The sequence below is a fragment of the Pseudopipra pipra genome, chromosome 1 (genome assembly GCF_036250125.1).
Source record: "Pseudopipra pipra isolate bDixPip1 chromosome 1, bDixPip1.hap1, whole genome shotgun sequence".
Lineage (NCBI taxonomy): Eukaryota > Metazoa > Chordata > Aves > Passeriformes > Pipridae > Pseudopipra > Pseudopipra pipra.
Window position 1 is genome coordinate 19,940,464 of NC_087549.1, and position 25,630 is coordinate 19,966,093.

The 25,630-nt window shown below is 35.6% G+C and overlaps 1 protein-coding gene across 22 annotated transcripts in view; it reads right to left on the reverse strand.

The window, feature by feature from the left end:
* RIMS2 (regulating synaptic membrane exocytosis 2) overlaps positions 1 to 25,630 on the reverse strand; it is a 451,223-nt gene that overhangs the window by 67,894 nt on the left and 357,699 nt on the right. For 11 of the 22 annotated variants that reach the window (XM_064646989.1, XM_064646998.1, XM_064647024.1 and 8 more), the window contains one exon: positions 6,319 to 6,491. The exons of 10 other annotated variants lie outside the window; for them this stretch is intronic. In XM_064646989.1, coding sequence (XP_064503059.1) covers positions 6,319 to 6,491 — 173 coding nt within the window. Of the gene's footprint in view, positions 1 to 5,083; positions 5,330 to 6,318; positions 6,492 to 25,630 lie in introns of all 22 variants that reach the window. One more of the 22 variants, XM_064646980.1, reaches the window with a different exon arrangement.

Here is a 25,630-nt window from a genome sequence, read left to right on the forward strand (position 1 = left end):
CCTGATGATAGATCTCTCAGCTTGCTTAGGTAGCACCTTATGGACTTTAACAGGAGCATGAACACCACACAGGTACAGTGTTATTACTGAGAATGTTCAGATGCTTGGTCAAATAACATTAAATTCAATATATGGGCAATGGTAAACCACTGGAGCATTATCTTACCATAGCTAGCAAGTACACAATAGTAAGAACACCACTGGGACTCTTATCCTTATTTCAAATACAATACTTGCCTGATGGGTCTGGCAATGTCTTTCAAAGGCAATGGCACAAAACCAGTGACTACATTTTAGAAATACTTCAATGAAGTAACATGAAGAAGTTTATGTTTGTTTCTTAGAAAGCTAAGTGATAAGCTTATTAATTATTTTTAATAAAGTACATTTAGAAGAATATATAATAATTTTACAGAATTTTGTCACTTTTCTATTAAAATAATACTCAGGTTAGAAGAGTGAAAACATACATCACTAAGACAGAACCACAGAATCATAATAGCAAAGAAACAAAAGCCTCATGATCTCCTTGTTTTTTTAAGTTTCTACCTCACTTTTATTGTTGCTGTTGCCATTCTTGTCCACAGACCTGTTGTGCTCAATTCCATACAAATAAAGATTAAACAATCTGTCTATTGAAGAACTTATTGTTCAATCTAGCTTTAAATATTTTAGAAAATGAATGCTTGTCTTCCTCTGCATCTCTTGGGTTTTTGTTGGCTTTGTATTGTTGTTTTTTTTTTGACTACAGATGCACTGTTTTTAAAAAGCTTTAGAAACAGGAGTGCATCAGTGCTTTATGGATCACAGGTCAGAGCTGGTTCAACAGAGTTAAAGTGCAGGCTGCATTTCAAGGAGAGGCAAGCAGTCTCAATGATATTGCATTTCTGTCAAAGAAAAAATGTCTGAGTTCCCTGCTGGGCACCATATATCAAAGCTGCAGACTGTTTCAAATGAGCTATTTTTAATATTCACCTGTTAATAATGTGTACTTCCAAATTCATTACTTTATTATTTCCCAGTGAATCAAAATGAGTTTACTAGCTGCAAAGAAGCCTATATATGTTTTGTACTTACTCCAAAGTAGCAGAAAAAAAGGTCTCCAAGGGCTTGATAGATGGTGACAAATAACTGAGAAACAGCTGACTTTGCTAGATTTCTTAAATTATTTGTATTCAATTCTCTGTAAAGATTTCACAACAAATATATGAATTCATATAATTCCTTTCTTAACCATTGATCTTTTGCATACTTTTCCATAATATTTCTCCAGAAGTTATAGCTAATTTTCTTCTGCATGTCATCTATGAAAATGTAAAAAAAAATGGCCAAATTACTGACCATCTTGGTAGAGACTCACTAGCTATATGAATTTATAGCTTTTGAAGATTTGCCTTGCTGTAGAATACTAAAGTTAAAAAGCTGGCATAAAAAGTAGTGGCTTTGAATCTATGCTTCAAATGGGACAAGAATTTGTCATAAACTCTTAACAGACTCAACCTAGCCCAATAATACTAAGAAAATCTTACTGAAAAAATCTTTATTTTAGGTCCTTTGATTTTAGATACACAGAGTAGCAATCTAGTCATAAGTATGCAGAAGAGTTATGTTAGAGAGACACAAGATAAAGTTGCTGGGTTTTGCTCAAGGACCCAGTGCATGATATCCACCCCAAACTGCCTGAATAATGAAACATTTTGCAGCTGAAAAGTATTGCACTGCAACCTGCCATTCTCATCCCAGGAATGGCAAGGTCACTTTGTTGTAATGATGAAAAAATCGTTAGACCAACACATTTGGTTGAGAGATGCAGGACACTGCATGCTGGCCTGTTTTCCCTGAAAAACTACAAGAACATTGACATAACTGGGCCCAAATTCTCTCCCCCTCCATGGTAGAAATGACAGTGTGTGAATTTTATGTATTTATCTATTTATCTATATTTTTATCTACAGCTATTGGGAGCACAGATTTCCTGTACTGCAATTTTCCTAGAAGACCAATCATGCAATGAGGAAAGAGTCTCAGGCTGCAGTTTTCTCTTCAAACATACAGCCTTTTTTGCTAGAAAGGTTAGGCACAATTAACTTCTTTCATGCAGTAATATAGTTAAAGCAATAATTGGAATCATTCTGAAACATCTTTAAGAAACCAAAGAGCACATACATGTTGAAAATGGATTCTTGATGTTGTCTTTTGCACAGTTTTTGATATTTTTATCAGAATATTGCTTCCACCCCTGTGAAGGAGCTTGCCCAAATTGAATTGACATGCTTTTTCTTCCAGCTTTACAAAACACTGCATTTAACGGTTAATAGCTGCAATCACAGTGGAAGGCCCATAAAATCTGCAATACTAAAATTAAATTTTAATGAAAAACTGAGGACGAAATATGCACCAGGAATCAGTTTTAAAACCTACAAATTAAATTTTTAAAGATTTTTTTTTTATTGAATGATACAAAAAAAGAAATAAAAAGTGGATTTGAAATTAATCTTTTTACCTAACAATGGTAGGGGAACAAAGGGCATGAAGCATTAGGAAGGGTTTGTGTCTGAAGAAATACATTACTTAAAACTATATCCTGCACTCTGTTTCTTGAATCTTTGAGTGACTTTACAAAATTACATGCCAGATGACTTTTTCCACTACAAATTCTCCTTTCTCGATTGTATCATCTTCCTACTTAATCAGCTCTAGTCCTTCTACTGTCCTTTAGCATTCACTTCCTTTCTTCACATGGGATGTTACTGGTTCCTTCCAATGCACAGCAAAACTTTGTGACTTGCACATGCTTTGCATTTCACATTTCTACCCTTTCTGCCCACCCACACAGATACTTGCTTTGTCCATTCTCACCATTTCAAATGACAGCCACTGCAGTTCTTTTCTCCAGCCCTGACAATTTATCCAATAACCCCTTCTAGGATACTGGCAGAAAGATTAAGTTTCATAGCCTTCCTATTTGGCTGTGCCATCTTTCTCCATACGTCAGTAAAAAGTTATACTCTCTTTTATCCAGTTCTACATAATTAATCTTTTTTTTCCCAGTATTTTAGCATTTGTTTCTTGTCATATTTATTTTCTCTCATTCAAGACTGAAAGATCAGCTCCTGCTGCTCATCAGACTTGCCCCATCATCCACTTGGTATATTTTTAGTAAGCACCTCATGTTTTCTCCTCATTGCCTGGAATGCGTGAAAAGACCTGTCTAGAAACATTCACAAAGCCATCTTGTTTTCTTTGGTCCAATCTCCCCTTAGCATTCTCTATCGTCAAGATGTCCCTAACCCAGTGCTGTAACTGGGTCATGCTGTCATGTGGAACATCTCTTAGTTCTTCTGTGCTTCCCCTTTTGAACTCATACGTTATTTCATGATATAGACTCTATGTCCTTGGAACAGAGATTGTGTTTTTCTACAGTATTTCAACAGTGAAATCGTGCTCTGTGATTATAATTGCTGTGTACTCACATGATAAAACTACTGTGAGTATCAGAATTAATGCTTAGGATTGATATTTAAAAAAATGGAGGTTAAGATTTAGGGAAGTCTTAAACAGATTACCTGCAGTAAAAATTGTTAATTATTATTTTTTGTCCCTGATATCATCGGGGAGCTGGAATAAGAAATAATGTCAGGGAACTGTGAATACTGAATACTCAACAGCAAAGCTTGAGTGATGCTTTCTGTTTACTAACATGTGTTGCCAAGAAGGAACACAATTATGATTTCCCTATAGGTCAACCATATGCCAAGGTTTAGTTTTACAAGGTTTAATGAAGAAAAATCTGATGCTGCAGCTACTTCTGCCAAAAAAGATGAATTGATTTAATGTGCTCCAGTGCTCCAAAAGCTAATGCAGTTTATTGTGCTGAGGTACTCTTTAAAATAGTCATGGGATGAATTGTGATGGGTATCTGTCTTCATGGTCATTTAAGTTACATTGAACCCAACTGTGATCTCAGCAGATTGAAGACCTTAGTGTGACTATTACCATTACTCATAAAGTATATAAGAACAGTAATATCAAGAGGTATGACTTATCCTTAACAAGGTAATTTTTGATGATGAAGTGATTATGAGCAGCCCCCGCATGTACACACGTAAGCTGGTAGCAAAGAAAGAGAGTGGATTTCCATAGAGTGCTCTGTGCTTACCCTAATGTGTATGAGCAGAGTTTTACAGGCATAAGTTATTTAGAGGTAGTTTAGAATTGGTAAGATAAAAGAAAGTATATTTTTCTGAGATTTTCTGCCATTCTTGTGTGAGAAGGGTTTCAAGAATATTCATCAAATCTGAAACTCGTTTTTTGCTAATGAATAAAGAAGGAATATTGTATTTCTCTCAATGCAATTTACATGGATTTTGCAATACAAAATGTCATAAATTTATATGGTTTTAAGGACTCATTGTAAAATGTATAATTCTAGAATATTATCTGATAAAACCAGAGTCAGTTGTGCTGAAATGTTTCTGGATACAATACAGCGGCAAAGGTGCATGACCACTCCACCATCCAGCAATGCTTGACTGTTATTCACAGTGAACAAATGAAAGAAAATAGGAAGATTCTGCTTTGACACTGATTGTCAACCACTATGCACAGTTTATCAACCTATCCAAAGAGGATTAGTAAAAAAAAATAAAAATCTATATTGTCTTCTTTAGTATGGTCATAAATGAAAGTAATTTTTATATTGATGAGATATCACTCAACAAAAGATTTTCCCTGAAATGATAATTCAAGCATGAAATACAATAAGGAATTCTACAATTCCTACTGTTTATTATAGTCAAACCCAAATTGTGGTCTAAACCAATTAAAAAAATAGTATGCTGTAGTTGCATGAATATTAATGAGTCAAGTTGGCGTGCTGCATCATTTGGTATGCATAACAAGCTCATTGAAGTTGAGAGTGAAACTTAATTAAATATGAAAGCATCATGACAGAAAGCAAAACAAAACAAAAAAAAAGCTGCAGAGAGCATAGGTAATAAGCAAGCAAAAGGAATAAAAAGGAAAGACAAATAGGGTCTTGGAGGCAGAAAAATAGGTCTATAGAAACAGAAGTATATTTTACCTGTCATCCTCTTTCCCTTCCTCAGCTTGGTCTTCTTGAGCTTTTTCATCATGCCCTGATTCTTTGATCTCCTCCTTATCACAGTTTTCTGTCACCTCTTGCCCTTCCCCTTTTTCATTAATTTCTTGCTCCTTTGCTTTTGCCTCCTCCTCCTCCTCCACTTTTTCTTCCTCCTCAGGAAATACTTCATCTTGTTCATCCCCTTCCAGCCCTCCCTCTTTTTTTCCCTCTATATCCCTTGTCCTTCTGAGGTCAACAAAAATTGAAAAAGGCATGCAAAAAGAAAAAGAAAACAATAAATTAAAGTTAAGGTCATGGAGAAGAGCATGCATGAAAAAAGGAAACGCAAAAGAAATGAAATAAAAACTAAAGGATGAAAACAGTCATAAGGTAAATCATGCTGGCTAAGGGTCCAGCCTAAACTAGAGATCTTTCTAGGCTCTAGGAACATTTTCCTAGGAGAAAGTAAGTCCTTCTTCAAATAAGCAACACAAATAAGCATGGCAACACATCACATTTAGAAATGTATACAGAACTGTGTGAAAGAAACAATATGGTCCTAACAACGCTCATATACGCAGACGCTTAAACAATTTTTTCAAACACACTATTTCTCTCAAGAGGACAATTTTCTGAGAATTAATATAGGTGATGGAGGTGGGTTGCACCTTCGAGAAAAATTATCTTTCACTTGTGCATCAAGTGAAAGCCAAAGCTTCTGTGAGTGCACACAAGGTGCAAAGAACATACTGTGGTTTGGTCACAGATACACAATGTATGTCTTGTTGAAGAGCAGTTCAACAGTTGTACACTTACAGTGTACACCTAAATTGGATTAGTGTAAGTATTAAATAAATTGATCAGGTCTATCAAAGTTCAGCAGCTCAGATACCTCTGCTGGCACAAATTTTCCAGTTAAACTGTGTTTTCAGCCATATTATTTTACAAAACGGTTTTCAGAAAGTGTAAATCTAAGTGTGTCTAATGCTTGCTGACAGCATATCTTTGTTATTTTAGTGTATGCTACATAACCCAAGATGACAAAACTTGGCTAAAAACAAATTCCATGAAGACTTCAAAAAGCACAAAATGCAAAAGAAGTTTAAACCAGTATTTTGGAAATTCCCTGCAAATTTCATTCTAGGCAAAATGTTAATTTCAAATACACATATCAATAAGTGTTCAGTTACACAAATTACACAGCTGTAGCTGGCACTACAGCTCATTGTGCTCACCTTATTTTCTTGTTTCCTCTTGGACGCTCAGACTGGACGGACATGTAGCTCGTGCTGCTGAAACGTGAAGCGCTGCTTGTCCGTGACACAGCGGAGACATCGCTGACATCGCTGTCAGAAGACTTATTGGAAACATTGTCTGAGCCTCGATGAGGATCCCGCCCTGACCGATACTGCAAGAGGGAAGGGACAAAGATACAGATGTTGTCAGTGACACGCTACCACAAATCAGCTGTGGAGCTGGTCCCTGATGCTATCTAAACTGCCTTAGTCACTACATTGCCTGAACTTTTATAATGAAGTTTTTAACTGATACAGAATATGTTATGTCTTGGTTTCTATTAATTTTACTTGCTTTGCTATCCCATTCAAGTAATTAGCTCCTCAGGTTCAACCATAGAGTGACTTGTGCAAAACTTCCAGCACATTCAAAAGTTTCATAAAGCTTAGCAAAGACATCTAAACCATCATTGAATATTCTTACCACAACTGTTTCACCAGTGCAGAAAGGAAAGCAGAGAGATTAGTGACTTGCCTATGATTGCTGATCTCATGAAAGATTAAACACAAGACAGAATGTGTTGCATGCTATCTAGAGTACGTGTCTCTTTTGGGGCCTAGCCTGTTTACAAGAACTTCTAATTGACAAATGTTAATTTTTTTTTCCCAAGTAAATAAGTAGATGAGAATATCAAATCAAAAGACAAAGCGATGATGTAGCTGTGCAAACTGAACTGCTCGGAAACCTGAAAGGATGGCACAGGACCAGAGATAATTTGTAGGGAAAATGTACATGTGCCTCAGAAACTAAAGGATTACAAAGGTATTTGAGCTTATAAACAGTAAATACCAAACATGGAACTGTCAGGTGACTGTTGATTATCAGTAAGCCCATACAACATACAGTATTGTGCAGTGGTATACAGGTTAGATCTGAACAAAATATGATGGCTATTTGTCCTTCTTACACGTTAGCTCTAAATTAAGTCTGTGCCACTCTGCACTGCACTATATACAAATATAATAAATAGTAGAAAGATATTTTTCCCTCTTCTCTTCATATACAGACATTTCTGTGTATACAGAAATCTGATGGGCTACTACTGATAATCTTTTCAGAAAAATAGTACTGCAACATGAATTGTCAATGAACACAAGGTAATTGTTTAGAAATAAGACAGTGTGGAAATATATGAAGAGCAGAACAGACAGGACTGATAGAAAACAAGGGGAGAAAATAATGTGCCTAACACATCAGTGGCTTGTTGAAATTTTGGGGGTAGCAACATCATTCAGCCATCTGAAGAAAAAAAAAGTGGAAGATCTGTGTAGTACTGCAGAAGACAAGGTTTGGCTATGAAATTTGGTGCTTTTTTATAGTTTTAGAACTGTCTTTCATGAAGTACACAGAAAATTTGTTTCTGTTCTCTTACAAGGAATGTTAAACTGGGAAATATTCTGAAAGATTGTGCAGTATCTCAATTGCATTTCAGAATAACATTTCAGTGCCTATTCATCATAAATTATTTTTATGCTTAGAACTAGTAAATTATTTTGCTCATTTCAAGACAGGGAAATTAAATAAAAACAAGAAAAAATGCTCATGCAGGTTAGACTGTACCCCTGCTGCAGAGGGTGACCAAGCACAGCCTGAACTCCACACTTACGAAAACGGGTTTACATTCTGCAACTGTTTTCCTGACTGTACTAATTTATGGTATTTGTGTTCATCAACAAACACTCAAGTCCTCCCCAACCTTTATGTGTGAAAGTGCACTTAGCCACCCATAAACTCACAGAGTATCTTTGTGATTATAACGTTCAAAAGTTTTAATATTTACTGACTGGTTTTATTGATATCATTTACTTGATAAAGGACACAGTACATATTATAACTGATATATTCATTTGGGAACATAAAAGCAATGATTAAGCAGCTGTCCTGATCATCAGAGATAGTTGAACATTATACCAGAATAAAAGCAGTGTTCTTTTTCATCAAGTCCTTTTAAAAGAGCTACATAGCCCTTCAGAGAAGAAGAAAATAATTATGCCAAGTTAAATGTGTATATACTGATTGTAGCTATTCCATTCCCCCCACCTAACCTTCCCTGTGATCATTTTGCATTGAAGACAAAGTTGTGAAAGCAGTTTGCGTTGATTTAGCCTAAAGCTACCAAGACTGGGAAGTACAGCCTGGCTTACTGGGCTACCACCACACACTATGGAAAGGCAACGCAGAGCTGCCCTCAGGCCTCCAGCACTGGCCAAGGCTCCCAGGCAGATGTAATTGCCATCCCAAGCCCTTTGCTGACAAGGATACACTGCCATTGGCTCCCACCAAGCTAATGTCCAGCCGAGATGTAAATGCCTGTATGAACATCTGTCCTACTGACAGTGGTTACTGACCCTGGGCCAGGCACATCACCAGCACGGCAGGCATAGCATGGCCCTCCTTTGGGGAAGTAAGGTGGGCCACAGTGTCAGACGTAAATCATCGATGGAATTGTTGCAATTAGGGGATAGATAATTACTTGTGATGATTCATAGAATAACAGACCTCAGCCTGCAGATCCCACACTGATCTTGCCCAGCAGTCTATGGAAATGAGCCCTTCTGAATGAAATAAATGCAAGCAACATAAAGTGGCAAACTGTATCAGCATTCCACAAAGTTATTCTACAGAGTCACTCTGCAGTACATAAAGTTTCAAAAACCTATGGTTTTGATTTTCTCTGTTTCATTTCCACACCTGGGGAATGTCAGTTCTTAAAATATACTTTTCATAGCAATGTGCTGTATATAACAAATCAAACTTTTCCATAAATAGAACAAACTTATCATGGTTTGGTTGTTTGATTTTTTTTTTTAAAGCCAATGTAATAGTAATAATCTAGTAATATGAGTGAAGATTGAAAATTGCCTTGGCAAGAAAAACACTTAAAGGTAAATAATTTAAGAAATATAATGTGAAAAACGATCATCAAATCATTACCTTGTCTCTTTTTTTTCTCAGTTGTATGTATGTATGTATTCCCATCAAATGTTTTTAATTGGGTCAGATGGTACAGAAATATTATGTGACCCTTACAGCTTCAGGATATTTTAGGTTGAAAATTGGGAAGTATAGCTGAACCTTTAATTAAATCTGAATATCTGAATATACAATTTTTTTTAAGATTTTATTTATCCATTGTCTGAGTTACAGTCTTGGCATCTGCTAGCTGCCTACCACAGTAACATCTAGTAAAGTGAAATTAAATTGTCTTTCTTGCTGGACGAAGCTCAGATATCTCATATTCATTCATTAGTTCTGCTCCAAATTGCTCTTTATTCTGCTGATAAGGTCTACTTTTGACCTTATATCTGACTTAATTTTGTTTAGGAAATGGATTACAGTAGTGTATTGCATATTAGTGTTTCAATAACTGCAGCACAGAAGACTAAGGGAATCATACTGCTTCTCTGACAGAAGCCATGCTGGCATTTCAGTTTTGCATCTGCTTCTTAAATTGCAATTCTATATACAGCCATTTCTGAAGTGCTCTTTTGCTGCCTGCCTCAAAAGTAAAATGGCATTTCCACTGTGCAAAAATTGATTTTTAAAAAGTATTCAGTTCTTTCATGTCGTATACTGTGACTGTAAAATGTAACAATTTATTCAGTTTTGTGCTATTGCTTTTTCAGTATTTGTGTGGCTAAAGTTGCCCCAAGGCATCACATCTTCATATATGTCACATACTTCCTTTCTTTCTTTTTGCAAATTTCACTTTTTTTTTCCTAAATGTCACCAACTGTATGAGAAGATCAACTACTGGATTGAAAATATAATTTTTAACCAAGTGCCATCCACCAATTATATCTGAAACACTGATACCATCCCTCTCCACTGCCATCCCTACATTCTGTGATGTAGGGTTTGTGCCATCTGAATGCACACAGCCAGGGAACTGCAGCCTCCATGGCTGGATTCAGGCTGCAGCATGGCCACAGATTTGGATCATCAGCTCCAGCAGCTGTCCTGTGTGCTCCCATTTCCCTCAGGAGAAAACATGGACAATAAGGGAGCTCCATAGCTCCCCTTGTATGGACAATCAGGAGGCCCAGGCTGTGTTGACATGTACCTGCCCATCACGCAGGTTAATTAAAAAGTTTCTTTCACATTTTTTTGTTTTTTAAATACCAGCCACAGCAGAAGGAAAATTGTCTCCTGGCTTTCCTCGTGCTGGAAATATATGCCTCTTTTGCTGGAATAAGGTTAAATTTTCATTTCCAACCCAATCAAGACTCATACAATATAGGCAGCATTCTGGACTTTATGACCCATAAAGCAGTAACAATACTCAGAGTCTTCAAGCTGTTTCAATAATAGGAAGTCTGCTGCAAGCAGAGGGGTTGATTAAAAGATGCTTTTGTATTTTTAATAGTAAGATGATTTTGTCCTATTTTGCCATGTTGAAGAATGAGAAAAATTGCATTATTATGGATTCTATCAAACAAGTTCTAAAGTTTCCAAGATCATTTTCCTCTGCATTAGTAAAATAATCAGCTGGAGACCTTAACAAAAGGATAGTTAGGTGTTAGTGCCTGTGTCTTTTCATTGCAAGAGATTACTGCCCTGTAGTGATGAATTCATACTTATTAAAGCTGAAAAGCAAATACCTGCTCTGCTTCCTTATACAACAACCCTCGCAAACATTTTTACCTCTTGGTGAACTATCAATATGTCTATGTGGCTGAAAAGCCACATAGAGCAACAGCTCCTCTGATACTGATGCTCTTATTTCTGCAAAGAAACTGTTTTGGAACTTCTAATTCAAGGGGAGTTTTAAAGTATTTCATGTTGCTTTAATCTATTGTTACCAGTCTTCCATCTTGGACTATATAGTCATGCAGGTGTCCAGGCAATTGAAATTGTCAGTGATTTCTAACCATCTTTCTATCTTACATCATTTTTCTTTTTTTTTTTTTATAGTCTACTCATCAGTTTGTATTTGCTAGCATTTACACAGGGACATGCAAATCTGGTCAATGTTTTTACTGATCAAAATGTTGGGAAGATGTTTCCAACAATTGTCCATTGTGCTGCTACCAGAATATTAAAAAAGCATTCTGGACTATTTCAATAGTTCTTTGCCTCACTGACAAAAGCTCTTGAGCAGCCAGAGCACAGCAATTGTATGAAATGTTCTATAATTTCAAATGTAGCTTTTGGTGCAAGTTCACAGCCTCTAAAGGCATTGCAAATTTTAGTTACCACACATCATTTAAATGAATGTTATTTGATTGTTTGATTCTTTCTAAAACCTTTGTTAATGGCTGCCTAATGAAGTCTGCCATTAAAAGGAAAACCAAATACTTAGTAATAATTGCAACAATGACATTACATTTATATAAAGCAAAACATTCAGAGACATTTTTACAAAATACCGTATACAAATGAATACACAGAGAGAATATCTGCAGTTTGCATACACACAAACCAAGAAGAAGGCTATGATGCCCTTGCCTGTAATTCATCCTTAGCTAACTCAATAATCTGTGTCACTCTTGTCAAGATCCATCAAGGCACTTGAGATACAGCTAGCCAGGTCTGCCTCTGCCAGCCCTGTTTTAGCTATCACACAGCATACAGGTGTCCCCTGGGAGATATAAGGACTGTCCCTGAAGAGATTAATTCTTGAACTGCTCTTGTGTGAGGCATATAATGAGCTCCACAGTTGCCTTGAGCTATTCAACATGGAGTTACAGTCAGTTCTACCTTAGACTCATTCTTGAGTGCTGATCCTGGCTTCTGCTTTGCAGTCTTGCATCCTGTCCCATCTTCCTTCTTTTTATTTCTAAATCTTGGGTCATGCTTCTTTAACCCTAAATTTTGCTTCTGATGAGTCCTATTTGCAATGTTGCAACTCTGTTCTCCAGAACTGTTCCAACTCTCAGCCAGTTCTTGCTTTGCATTAAACACCCTTTGATTTCCTGAGCCTGGTTCTATTGCACTCTTGGTATTCTTGTCTTGCATTAACATAAAAGAGAGAGCTACATATGAAGTTTTTAATTAGGAGCAGTACAGTGCCTGGACCAGTAAATCTAGCTGGATGTACAGTGACTGTCTATATATCCACTTCTCACTCCCATTCCTTATCATACATAATTTTTTTCCTCATTAGTCAGAACATTCCAATCCACTTCTACCTTGGATAAAAAGAACTGACTGTTTTGCAAAACCTGATTTGCAAAACCCGATTTGCAAAACCCACCTTCTAAACCATCATAATTTACAGTAAAGTTAGGCCACCAATTGACGTATCAGCAAAAATGAATATCCATATTTTTGCTAAACATGTGAAAAGAGCCTACTTCAAGAGTTCTCACATCTTTGTGGTTATGTGCCATCTATTCTATCCATTTCACTAACAAGTGCTCACGTATGCAGTCTTACAAAGGAGTTCCTAAAACTTGATTTCACTATGGGATTAAGCAAACAGCATCCTACTGCTAAATTAATGAAGGAAAACTGAACAAGGAAAGAGATTGAGTCAGCAGTGGGCCTTGACAGCAAAGAGGGGCAGCCTTGGTTATACTGACTTGAATATAACGAGTAGATCAAGAGTGGTTACTCAGCAGTCATTAGCTCACATCTACAATATTGTAAAGCAGTTTTGAGGCCCAAAGTACAACAATGACATCAATAAACTAGATTGAGTTTATTGGAAGGCCACTAAGATGGCTGAGGGAGTTGGGCTTGTTCTGCCTGGAGAAGTGATGGCTACAGGAGTATCTAACAGCAGTTTATCAGATCATACAGGAGAAGATGTAAAAAAGACAGAGCCATTCACAAGCAGCTCTGACCAGTGTAAGTAGGCACATTTTTACAAGAGGTACAGTGAAGCAATGGATCAAGTTGCCCAGAGAAGTTGTGCAGTTTCCTTGAATGTTTTCAAGACCTTACTGGGTAAAGCCCTGAGCAACTTGTACTGATCTCACAGCTGACCTTACTTCCGACCCCTGCTAGGGCTCACAAGAAACAGTTCCTGAGGTGCCCTCCAACCCAAATTAGTCTGTCATCCCACGGGTCAGGGTGATCCAGGAGCTGAAGAAGAAACTGCAAGTGCAGCAGTAATGCAGAAGCCACCAATGTATCATGTCTATGTATCATGACAACTGGAAATCTAGAGGGAAGTAGTCTGGAGGCAAGTCAAATCAAAAGACAAAAAATCATGCACTTCACATATGCTGGCATATGGTGACATTTTTTTAAGGACTCCTAATGTGCACATATTAAATAAATATAGGACAGCACTAGAAAATATTCTGACATTACATCAAGAGAACTTACAGAACCTGTAAATATTTGGTAAATTAGGAAGCAGTAAGGCAGCTCTTGGGCATTTGGGTCATTTAGTGAGCTTGAGAATTAGCTTGTCAAAAAATTTCACTTCTTACAAAACAAATATCTTCCTGCAGTCGGTTTCAAAACTGTCTTATGTCACTAGATAATCTTTTACTCTGATGGTTTTTTCATACAATATGACTTTTGAAATATAAGGCAACCTCTAATTTCAACCACACTAGCATCTGCACTGAAATCAAGCTGTTATTAATGCAGAATTAATTCACAAAGATAGCTTCATTAAGTCTAGGGAACTAAGTATTATTATTTAATCTTACTTTACTTCAGGACCAAATTTTAAAAATTTTGAAAGAAGAGAGCATGGCAAACTTTCTGCTGCAATATATAGAGTTACCACATTATTCTAAAGACTGTTCAAAATCACATTGACATTGTTTAAAATCCCATCTCCTCTATTAAAAACACAGTGGGTGAAAACCTCTTGTTTAAGATGAAGATAAGTAAACCAACAGAGGAATAGTTATAAGCATCACCTCAAAAATTCTTAAATGGCAATCCAAGATGTGTTACACATTGAGTGAAAATATACAGTTAATACTGACCAAGCAGGTGTCTCATAATTTCTCATCAAAAGCTACCTCAAAGTCACTACTTATGGAGAGAGCTTCTACATCAAATCATCAAATAATTGAAACAGGACACCGGGACATGACATTTCATAGTACCAAGAGGCTACAGCACCGAGTCCTTTGGTGGTATGCCTCATGTACCACATAACTCGACATCTTTAAAAGTGAAGATAACTACTTTCTATTAGTAAAGTAAGACAACCTTTTCTATGGTTCTAATTGATTCTGACAGGTAAAAGCAAGATCCAGGTACAGCATACAGCTAGGGAAAAACAGCTATAATTGACTATATAAATTGGAAGGAATAGAAAATCTTATGTGTCCTGTGGATAGACTTCACCTTACTACAAGATCTGATGATTCCAACATGCCTGAACAAATTATAGGTGAACGACAGAATGCTTTCCTGTAGCCAGAATATTCCCAAAAGTGTTTCAAAAAGGCAAAGATCTTGAAGAAATATGAGTCTACATAAGGAAGGCAAATAAAGAAGAGGTTCAAAAGAAGAACTCTTAAATGAGAATTAAGAGTAGAAGGATCTCCAACAAAAAGTCCTCCTTTTCTGATATTAATTTAGGTAAGTATACAAAATGGGAAATAAAACAAAGCTCTTTCTAAGGTTTATTTGAAACATTTGCCATCCAAGTTCCCTTTCATACTGCTGATCTCATCCTGAATTTTAACTGCTATTTAAAACAGGGCAAAGTCAGTCACTAAGTTTCACTTCAGTGAAATGGGTCCACAGTCTGGCTATATGATGGCAGGTAATAAACTCACATGTACCTCACAAACTCCCCATCATCTTTTTGATTGCCATACATAACTTCTTGGCAGTCATATAGAAGGAAGAAAACGTATTTAAAGTAGAGATCAGCTATCCTTTACTAATCCAGAACACTATGTCAAATCTCCTGAAGATGCATCATGGACACTGTTCATGTCAAAAGTATGAGCTGTTCAAGTCAGGGTGGTTATAAAAACACAAGTGTCCAGGGTTTCACAATTTACTGTGCAATTGCATTTAATGGTATCTCCAGTGCTTTATTTCCTGGTGAACTTCCTCATGTTTGTTGGACTAATTGGTGAGCCTACAGTTAACTCACTTGTTCAGTGGGTTCAATTTCAGTGATAACTCTTCTTTTTCTGCTCCTTTTTGATCTTCCAACTCTAGTACACCCTACTTACATTGGACAACATGAATCAAAGCATGCTTCCTGTATTTATGTTCTTTAAGTGATTCACATGCCATTTCTGTTACCACTGCTCTCAAAATCTCTTGCACTTCATACAGTCCTGCCATCCAGTCAACAGCTTATTTTTCAAAGAGAGTAACAAGGCAGGATTTCTGTTTTAAAAAATCATCTAATATCTCTGATTGTTCTACCCTGTTTGGGTTTCTTTGAGACGTTACTTTGCAAATGCAAGATAGGAAATCAAACAATATGCATTTTATGCATATTTTTTATGCATCAACCTGAATTTAAAATTGCATTTCCATAATTTGTTTTCAGTCCTTTGGTCTCATGAAAACAAAAACAAGTGAAAAAAAAATAATAAGGCAGCCATCTTTTCTTATCACAGAATTTCTGTTTCATGACATTTTGTTTTACCCCAAAAGCCTGTTAAGTATTTCAGCATGCCTGATGGCTTGAGAACAGAGATATGAACTTTCCCCTTAATCCTACTTTCGCTATGTAACATTTAAATATGCCTTTCACCAAATTTGTCCTGGTACACGGCACCTTCAAAGGAATTCATGCTGAAGAGAACAGCTGGATTGATACATGACCATCTGGTGAGTTCTGTAGGCAGAAGTGCCTAAAGACACAATTGCTCAAGAACAGGTTATAAATATATCTTTATATATTTATGATTGCACTTTTTAAGTCCTTAAATCCATAGATATCAAAGGATAGCCTCCAAAATCAAGCATGATTTGAGGGGACGTCACATAAGTTTTTTTCTTAATCTCTTGTTTTCACTGATTATTAGGATATATCTTGGAAGATCCCTGTACAATAAAAAATATATCAGCTCAGCTGATAACTTTTCTGCAAATTCTCTGATGATCCACATCTAGCTAAAGGAAAAATAAATCTGCAAGATATAGATACCACCATTGCCTCATCCCTCCATAGGCAATTTAAACTTCTTAGAAGACATTATTTTCTCTAAAATGTATATCCTCAGCAACTTTACCCTCATTATATTGCAACTAGCAGAAAAAAACCTGCAGGGAGATCCTGAGCATGCAAACTGCTTCTACAGATCAGAAAAACCGAACTCTCTGTTTTTCTCTTCAGTCATTGAGTTTCGGTTCTCAAAGAGGGAGTAATTAGAAAACATGTATTACTTATGTCTCTCATATCTCATTATAAATACTATAATGATTTACCGCTTTGCTTACTTGTAAGGTTAATTTGAATTCAATTTTACAGAAAATATGTAATACCTATTAACATTACTTACAACTTCATCTTTACCATGTAAACCACTTTAATACTAAGATAGTAATATGTAACATTTGTGGAAAATAAACAAACCAAAAAATTCAATTGAAACTGTATAAGACAGGTACATATATCAGGTACTATTCTGGGATAAAAAACTTCTGTAAACATTTTTGAAGATCTTTAATGTCTATGAATTTTTAGAATAATTGAAGTCCTTAAAGTTATTTTCATTTACAGATGTTTTCTTAGAATAGCATTAGCATTGCATTTCCTAAACTAATGTGAGTAGAAACTAGGTGAGATGAGGGAAAGGAAACACAGTTTGTTGCTTTTTCACAATTCTTGAAACTGAAAGTCAGCCTATTAATCAGAATTGAATTTACATTTTCGCCTCAGATACAGAACACTATGTCATAGTGTTTTGAATTTTGTTTTCAGAAATCATATTCTGACTAAACTGTAGATATTACTAATTAGCTAGTTGTTTCAGATTAAACTGCAGAAGTACACAAATTATCAGAATTGTTCTTTATGTGACTGCATGTGTCACTCAAGAGAGAACAGAAACAGAATTACGCATCCTAGTTCTCAGAAATTAACATATCTAAGATGCTCTATATAATGCAGCAAATATAACATCCTTTAGAGATTTTACATAGTTTGAAGAAAAAGGATATATCAGATAAATTTTACTGTGATAAGACAAGCTGAACTTCAGGACAAAATTGCATATGTTTGCCTGTATGATAGATTAATTTTTCCTCTCGACATAATCTGACTCTGGAAGAAACATAATTTCCAATCTTTTCATCATGATAGTTGAGGTTCTTAGATGAAATATATATATATATATAGAGAGAGAGAGAGAGATGTGTGTGTATATATATTTTTTTCAAGGCAAATATTTAGGACAAGATGTTCTTTTAGTGAAATTAAAAAAAAAAGATATTTTGTTTATTTAAATTGTTTAAAATTTCATTAAAATTACATTTTCTACTCTAGAAATAATAATATGGAATAAGTTTGATGTAATAATTACTCTTTGCATAACAAAAATGAACACGGTTTGGATACATCATTAGTCTGTTCAGAAGGAAGGATTAAATTTTTTAACTGCTTTTTTTTTCTTGTTATTTCCTGTTATTATTCACTAATTCCAGACAGTCAGTGAAAACTCTTGTAAAACAATGATTTCTCTCTGCAGAAGGAGGATAGTATTCCTTCTGACATATGACTAAAGAAAATATTCTATTACCCAAGACTAAACAATATTAGTTCTTCTAAGCAAAGAGTCTACTTCCCAGAAATGACAGTCAGAAATACCAGAGGTTAGAAAGGACACAGAGGTAGTTTCGTGTTTTTGTTACATTCTCTCTAGAAGTGTTGCTGAAGACATTAAGGCTTTACAAAAAAACCTCCCTATGCTGAGACTCCGAGATACTGAACCTTCTTTGATTAGCTCCATTGTGCACAACCACCTTTTTCAGAATAATGGTGGTGTGCTACCTCTCCCCAGATCCTTCATATGAAATATTTGCAGAACAGATGCTTAAAGTCACTATTATATCATGAAAATTAACTGTAAGAGATCATTTAATTAAGATACTTTAAAAAAATCAAAACCCCACAATGCCTCAAGAAAATCTAATAGGCACACATAACTTTATTTTATGACAGCTGGCAAAAATTCCTCAAAAGCACATACCTATTGTTGGGAAAAAGGTTCATAAACATTTGTACTGATAATTTTTGGGGTGCTATCAAAGAAAACCAACCCATTGAACAAAGAGTGCACCCCCAGAAGTGAAGAAAACATCCACACTGCTAAAACCACTTTACTGGCCTCAACATTGTAGTAAGAATTACAAATAACAACAGTAAACTCTGGGCAAATCCTTCATCTAAGGCATGCCCAGCTGAACCACGGGGAGCAACACCAGTGGCCATCCCAGGAGCACCTCCTCAAGCTGCTGCAGGGCAGGAGAGCTGGGCAGGGCAGGGGGTGTGTGAGGTGAGGGGCCAGCCAGCTCTCCTGCTTCTAAGTCTGGTAGTGCCTGGTGCCTTCTGAACCATCCCCTGTGAAGCAGACAAGGTTCTGCTTCTTCAGCCTGGAGAAAAGAAGTCTCCAGGGAGACCTTCTAGCAGCACTCAGTGCCTAAAGCAGGCCTACAAGAAAGCTGGAGAGGGATTTTTTTACAAGGAGTAATGGCTTTTTAGGACAAGGAGTAATGGTTTTTCCCTGAAAGAGTGTACATTTAGACATAAGGAAGAAATTATTTACTGTGAGGGTGATGAAGCACTGAAACAGTTGTGGGTGCCCCATCCCTGGAAGTGTTCAAAGTCAGGCTTGATGGGGCTTGGAGCAACCTGACCTAGTCAACCCCCCATGGCAGGGAGGTTGGGAGTAGATGATCTTTAACAACCCTTCCAACCCAAACCATTCTACAGTTCTATGATTCTATGATTCATTTAGAATCCTACACATTTAAGCAGGATCCATACAGACACTGCACTGAGACTTCAGGTCCATCCTAAGTGCGTGCCGTGTTTTCTTTGATGTTTCAAGGTCAATAGCCTAGCAAATTGATCTAAAAAACATGTTTCTATCATGGAGCCATTGCTCTACCCTTGTTATATTTCAAATGGGAATAATATTCTTTTTGCATCTATTCTGCCTGGCACAGGATTAAGTAGCACAAGCTGCAGTTTGGTGTGATATGTGGTATCACAGATTACCATTCACATTTCTTAGAGCTCCCTGACTGTTGCAGCAATTCAATTAAATTTATATATTCTCTATTTTTGAATGTCACACTTTGGCATCCAGATATTTAGTACATATTTCCCAGTTAATTTTTGTCTTGTTTTTGTAGATTGTCCCATTTATTATCAGCATAACATCAGTTTCAGAACAACTTAGATAGTTAATTCAAGCATAGCCACAGCATTTGTTACTCATTAATTGTTACTCAATTCAGTAGCATCTTGGAATTTTACAGCTTAAATGCAGATAAAAACTGTAAACAGAAATATTGAGTTTAATATGAAAAAACAGCCACTCTGAACCAAAAGACCAACAGTTTAGCAATTCACTTGTCTATACAAAGCAGTTCTGAAAGGAAAATATCTTCTATTACAAAAAGGATAAAAGGATTTAAAATAAATAACAGTGATTGTTCTGGTTGGAAGTTAATCAAAATATCATAGAAGTGATTTTAAAATGTGAATACTCAATCAAATCTGCCTTTGGCAGAAATCTTTTTGTATATCTTTTTGTCTTGCTGTGTATTTGATATATACGTGTTTGATAAAGCAATTTTTTTCTTAAAAATACTTGCTTTTTTCAAAAGAATATTTAACTCATTGCTGTAAGAGTAGAACACAAGACTTGTGTTACACTTAGGGTTTTTTGTGTTTTCTTTTTAATGGAAAAAGATAATTTTCTGCCATTGAAAAGCCCTTTTTTTTTTCAATAGACTCCAATAAAAAATAAAAATTCAGAGCCAAAATAGACTGATGGGTTTATTTTTTTACTTTCAGGAGTCATTTTTTCTCTTTCAGATTTGTTGTAAAATTATAAGGTACTTTCAGAACATTCTATAAGGTATTTAACCTCAGCTTTCTAAATATATGATTAGCAATAGAAGCTTACACAAAAACTAAGAAAATGGGTGACAACAGAAAGTACCTGCTGACAGATAAAGACAGCCAGTATCAGTCTTTCAGATGTTTATATTTCAGCCACAAATATCATATATGAATGCAGTATTTTTGTTAACTGCATTATTTTTGTTAACCACACTATTACATTTAAAATACATTAAATTTCTAATAGAGACACGGATACTCAAGATTAAAAAAAATAAATTAGAAGATTATCAAAGCCAAGATAAATTAACGAGAGCTTGAGTTAAATGAAAAACGACAGCAGCAGAAATATTTTCTGAGGATTTGCACATCTTTGACTAAAGAAGGAAGTACTAGAAATCACAGCAATCCACATTTATATTCAAAGTCACTAAATGACTTTTAACACATCAGCAAAATACAGTCTGATAAAATAGAAATTAAAGAAAATATGCTTTCTACATTACCCTGTATATAGAGCTTAGTTCTAAAATTCTGAATTTATTTCATCTAGCTATATTTTTACAATAAAATACTTGATTGGAAATATAAATGTTATCAGCACTATGGGGCAGAGAGACTCTGCATTGAGAATTAAAATTCCTTACATATCACACATGAGCATGACTGATTGTGTAACCTGAGCACTCAAAGGCTGTTGGGAGTGACACAACATGTCATTCCAGACCAGAGAGCTGGTTGAGCCACCAAGTTTCCAGCCCAAAAGTACAAATACTGATTACTCCATAGGAAAGTACAAAAGACATGGAACAGCCAATAACTGAAAAGTTTCCTCACCTGGGAAATTTTTTGTTAGTCTAATTGGTGTTTGGTTTCTTTCCTGAAGCAAAGAGCTTATCTGAGCAGAAGTGGCAAGGGGAAGATGAAGGAAACCCATAAAACTACACACAGATATTCCCATTTGTAAATTTATCAAATTCTACTAGTTAGGTCCTTAGTTGAACAGGTATTCTATAAAAATTTACTGCATTGAATATTTGTGTGTGGTCTTATCCATGTTAGCTTTGACTTCTTAATTATTCTTCAGCAAAGGTCCATTCTAATTATTTTGTCTTTCCAAGTTTTATCCAGATATTTAAATTTTTAAAATTTAACTGGTATGTTAAATAGAAATGTATACAAAACAATTTATGCACTGTTTTGAGGGAATATGGATATCTAACAAAGCCTCCATTTTGTACTCAATATTTTGAATATTTCTCTTTACATCCTTCACAACAGAAGTTGTAAGAAACAATTACAGGATCAAAGATGTATATTCATAATTATTAGAAATTATCAAATTATTACTGGGCATATCATGATCTTCCCAGAACTCCCAAACTCTAAAATAATTGCTAATATAAACCCAACATAAATCAAATACAGCTTATGCGCAGTAAATTATCAATGATGTCAACATCTCTTTAGCTTGGATGTTTGTTCAACTCCACAAGGGTTTCAAGAAGAAAAGTGACAAGTGCTTCTGCTAGCAATCTTTGCTGCTCTGCTTTGATCTTTAAGGAGAAGACAAGGGCATTCCCAAAACATCATCAAATCAAAGGTTTCAATCAACAGCACCAATCAGAGGATACCAGATGTAGCTGTAACAATGACACAACTATTTACTGCAGGTTTCAGAGGAAAAAGGCAGCTCTTGGACACTTTTGCATATTGCAAGAATGAGAATTGAGATCTGCTTCTGAGGTATTCAAATTCAGCCTCTTCCACCTCCAGTGTTACAGCTCTTACCTTTTGCACATTCTCTCACACAGGTAACCCACAAGGTGTTACTTGATTCATTGCTGAACCAAAGTGTCTCAGTCTGAAGAACTGCAGCTGTTCAGTGTCTGCACGCTCCAAGAGCATTTCAGCTGCATCTACACTACTCCAGTGAACTGAGCACGTGCTTGACTCTTCTTTTCCATAGTTTAATTTGTCTTGGTCTTGTCATCAGTTTAGAAGATCATAAAGCAGTATGCTAGTATGCCTAATAGTACTAGTTTCATACACCAAACACTGAGAATTACGCTTCTATATTGAACTTGTATTGTGGTTATTGATTATTGGGAACTGCAGCTTTACATGCATCTGATGATGCAGGAAGTTTCAGTCTTATCATCAATATGAATCATTAGAGGTGGAGTTGAGAAATCCTCTTTGATGTTCTGTATAATTGTTTATTTGATGTACTCTTTATAAGTCTAAATAAGTTTGTTCAGCAAAAATTTCAGGTTTTATCTGGTCTTTTACCTCTTTTATCCCTACTTTATTCCTTGTTGCTCTAACATAGTATGTTCCTAATTACTACATTACTGACTATTACTAATTGCTATATTAAGTAACTGGATTTCTCTGCCTTTTTGTAGGTCATTATTTTCTCCTAATAAAACAAATAAAATGAGTCTCAAGATACTTTGAAGTTTAAATGTGTGTCAGCTAGTAGCCTGTCTCTTTTTTACCTTTATTCCTAAAGAAAGCCATGGTTTTTCACTATTCCAACTCCTACATAAATCCTTTCGTTTGACATTTTATGCTTGTAGTGACCAGATTTTTTGAAGTAACTAATATAGCCTGAGTTGATGGAATTCTCTCTTGATTCTACATTTGACTGCAAACTTCACACTGTTTGCAAACACTTCTAGGATTCCACATACAAGAAGTATCCTCTCTCATTTTTCTCAGTAGCAGCAAAGCATTTCAACTCTCCTCAGATGATCCACTGGCCAAGTTCTAGTCATGGGGCAAGGAGAGAGGAGCAGCATGATTTCTCACACCCTTCATCCTTCGTTTGTCAGCAAGGCTTCCTGAATCTGAGCAGCAGTGGAAGGCCAGGGGAAGGCTTTCCCACCAAACATAGCACTATCAGGGCTCAGCAAGGCAGAGAGGCTCAGAGAGGTTTGATGAGGTAGTTTGAGAACTGACTTCAAAAGTCAGTTCAACCAAATGTGAACAATGTGAATCTAGCATGGGGCTCATCAGTTCCCATCATGGCCCTTTCCTCTTCACAGTGCATCTTGATTAAACACTTTAGAATTGGGAAGCTTAGTTTTTATGCAAAACAATAGACCAGACATTGAAAGATCCTTGAGGAAAATTACACAAATCAGCATGGTAAATGGTTAATTTTGTCTCTGGTGGAATACTCTTGTGCTACTGTGATTTTTTCTGTATTTCCAGAATTCAGGTTTACTTCTGTGTCAGCTTCTATCAGCGCCACAATTCAGACTTTGGTATATATCCTATTTAGTACAAGTCTCCTGGTACTCAATAAGCAGAAATCGTTGTTCCAATACCTAATCCTTAGTGCCCACAATGTTTTTCATCTCATGTCTGCTTAGTTGTAAACATTATATAAAAATAAATATATTGCCTGCTTTCCCTATATCTGCCCTAAAGTCATACTTCAGCAGCTTCTGAAAGATGTTATTTAAAGAAATAACTCCTTTACACACTGCATTACCTGCCAAGCTAATGTATACAAAACATTATGAAAGCAGAATAACATTGTTCCAAATACAAGGCATGTATAAGAATAATAAAAATACAACCTGCAATTTTATGAATCATGAGGAAAAAAATATGAGGGGAAAATCAATTTCCTATTTCAGCAGCTTCTAAGAATACCGAGGTCTGGAAGTAAACTTTTCCCACAAGCTTCTTATTGTTATAACTATGCACCACAGAAGGGTATGTAACTTCCTCTAAAGCCTCTAGTATTGACTTCTAGAGGTAGAACAAAGTTAGAGAGGTATAATACAGGATGTCTTCTTTAATATTTTAATATTTAATACAACTTCTGTTTTTATAGCCTTTGCTTTTTCAGCAATGAAGGATATTTTTTTCTTAACTCAAAGTAATCATGAGGGACACATAGTTGCTGTTGATTTCCATTTAAAGAAAAAATTATAGCACAGAAAAGTAAAAGAAAATTCCATGTGCTAGTTCTCCTGAATGTGGCTTAATGTCTACTTAATGACATTTTTCTCATGTGTGGCATGCTTCATTGCCTGTTTGTGCCAGTTGACAGGTTTAAAAAACCAAAGTCACTGTATACTGCACATGAGATTTCAGTCAGCATTTGACATATGTGTTTCAGTTCATGATTCCAGAAGAATTTTTGTAGAACCCAGATAGATAAATTGTACTTACTCATTTTTCTCTCTCTAGATAATATAAGAACTTAATTAAGGGGAATTGAAGCAGTGGTAGTAAAAGAGTGAAGACTCATATGCTTAAGAGAGTTATGGTTCTCATATGACTTTAAAACTACACAGTTTTAAGAATGAATTTTGATTTAATACATATATACAAATACTCAGTGTCTAGTTCCGCAAGTTCATTGATAGAATAAATAACTCATTTTCAAGTACTGAAACTACACTTTGGCAGAAGAGTAAATTAACTGTTTATTTCTGGAGACATTTTGTTTGATGTGTGCAATAAATAAATCACCATATTCATAAAATAATTCCATTTATAATTTTCCTCTTTAATACATTCCAATAATACTGAAGTTAAAATTTTAATTAAAAATATAAAAGATGTAGAGTGAGGCCCAATAATATGGTGTAGGTGAAATGGAAAAACAAAGATAGTAAATACTTCCTTAGGTAGTTATATTCTATCCAGCTCCTTCACATGAGAACCCATTTTCTCCACACCAGTCCTACTTCTGACTCATATTTCAGTCAAGCATAGAGGGAGCAGGAAAATCAGCAGATTAAATTAAAATCTGGTTATACATACAATACATAAAGTCATATTTTTGTGGTACATACAATCACAACACTTACGATAAGGTCTGCTCACAGTGTTATTCTCATCTCTAAAAGGTAACACCTTTCAAAGCCCACAATATAGAAACACATGAAAATAATTTTGCTATAGGTGTCAAAAGAAACATCTAAACACGACATTATACCAAGTCCCTCCCATGCGTTAATAAACATTCCTGTGCCTTGCATAGTAAAAACTACAAATGTAAAAACCCAAAAAATCATGCAGCACATCTAAAGAGTTTTAAAGTATTTTAAGCCATTTTCACAGTTTTGAGGGTTCTTTGTCAATTCTATTTTCGTTAACAGAGTTTTTCATTTTGAAATGGGCTTTGCTAAAGTTCTTCCTCTATTTTCCCGCACTGAAATGTATATTCTAAAAAGTAATTATAACAAGGGTATTAGTCACATTTTCTTCAAAACCAATAATACTTAATAAATTTGACAATTTCTTTGCCTTCAAATAATAAATAT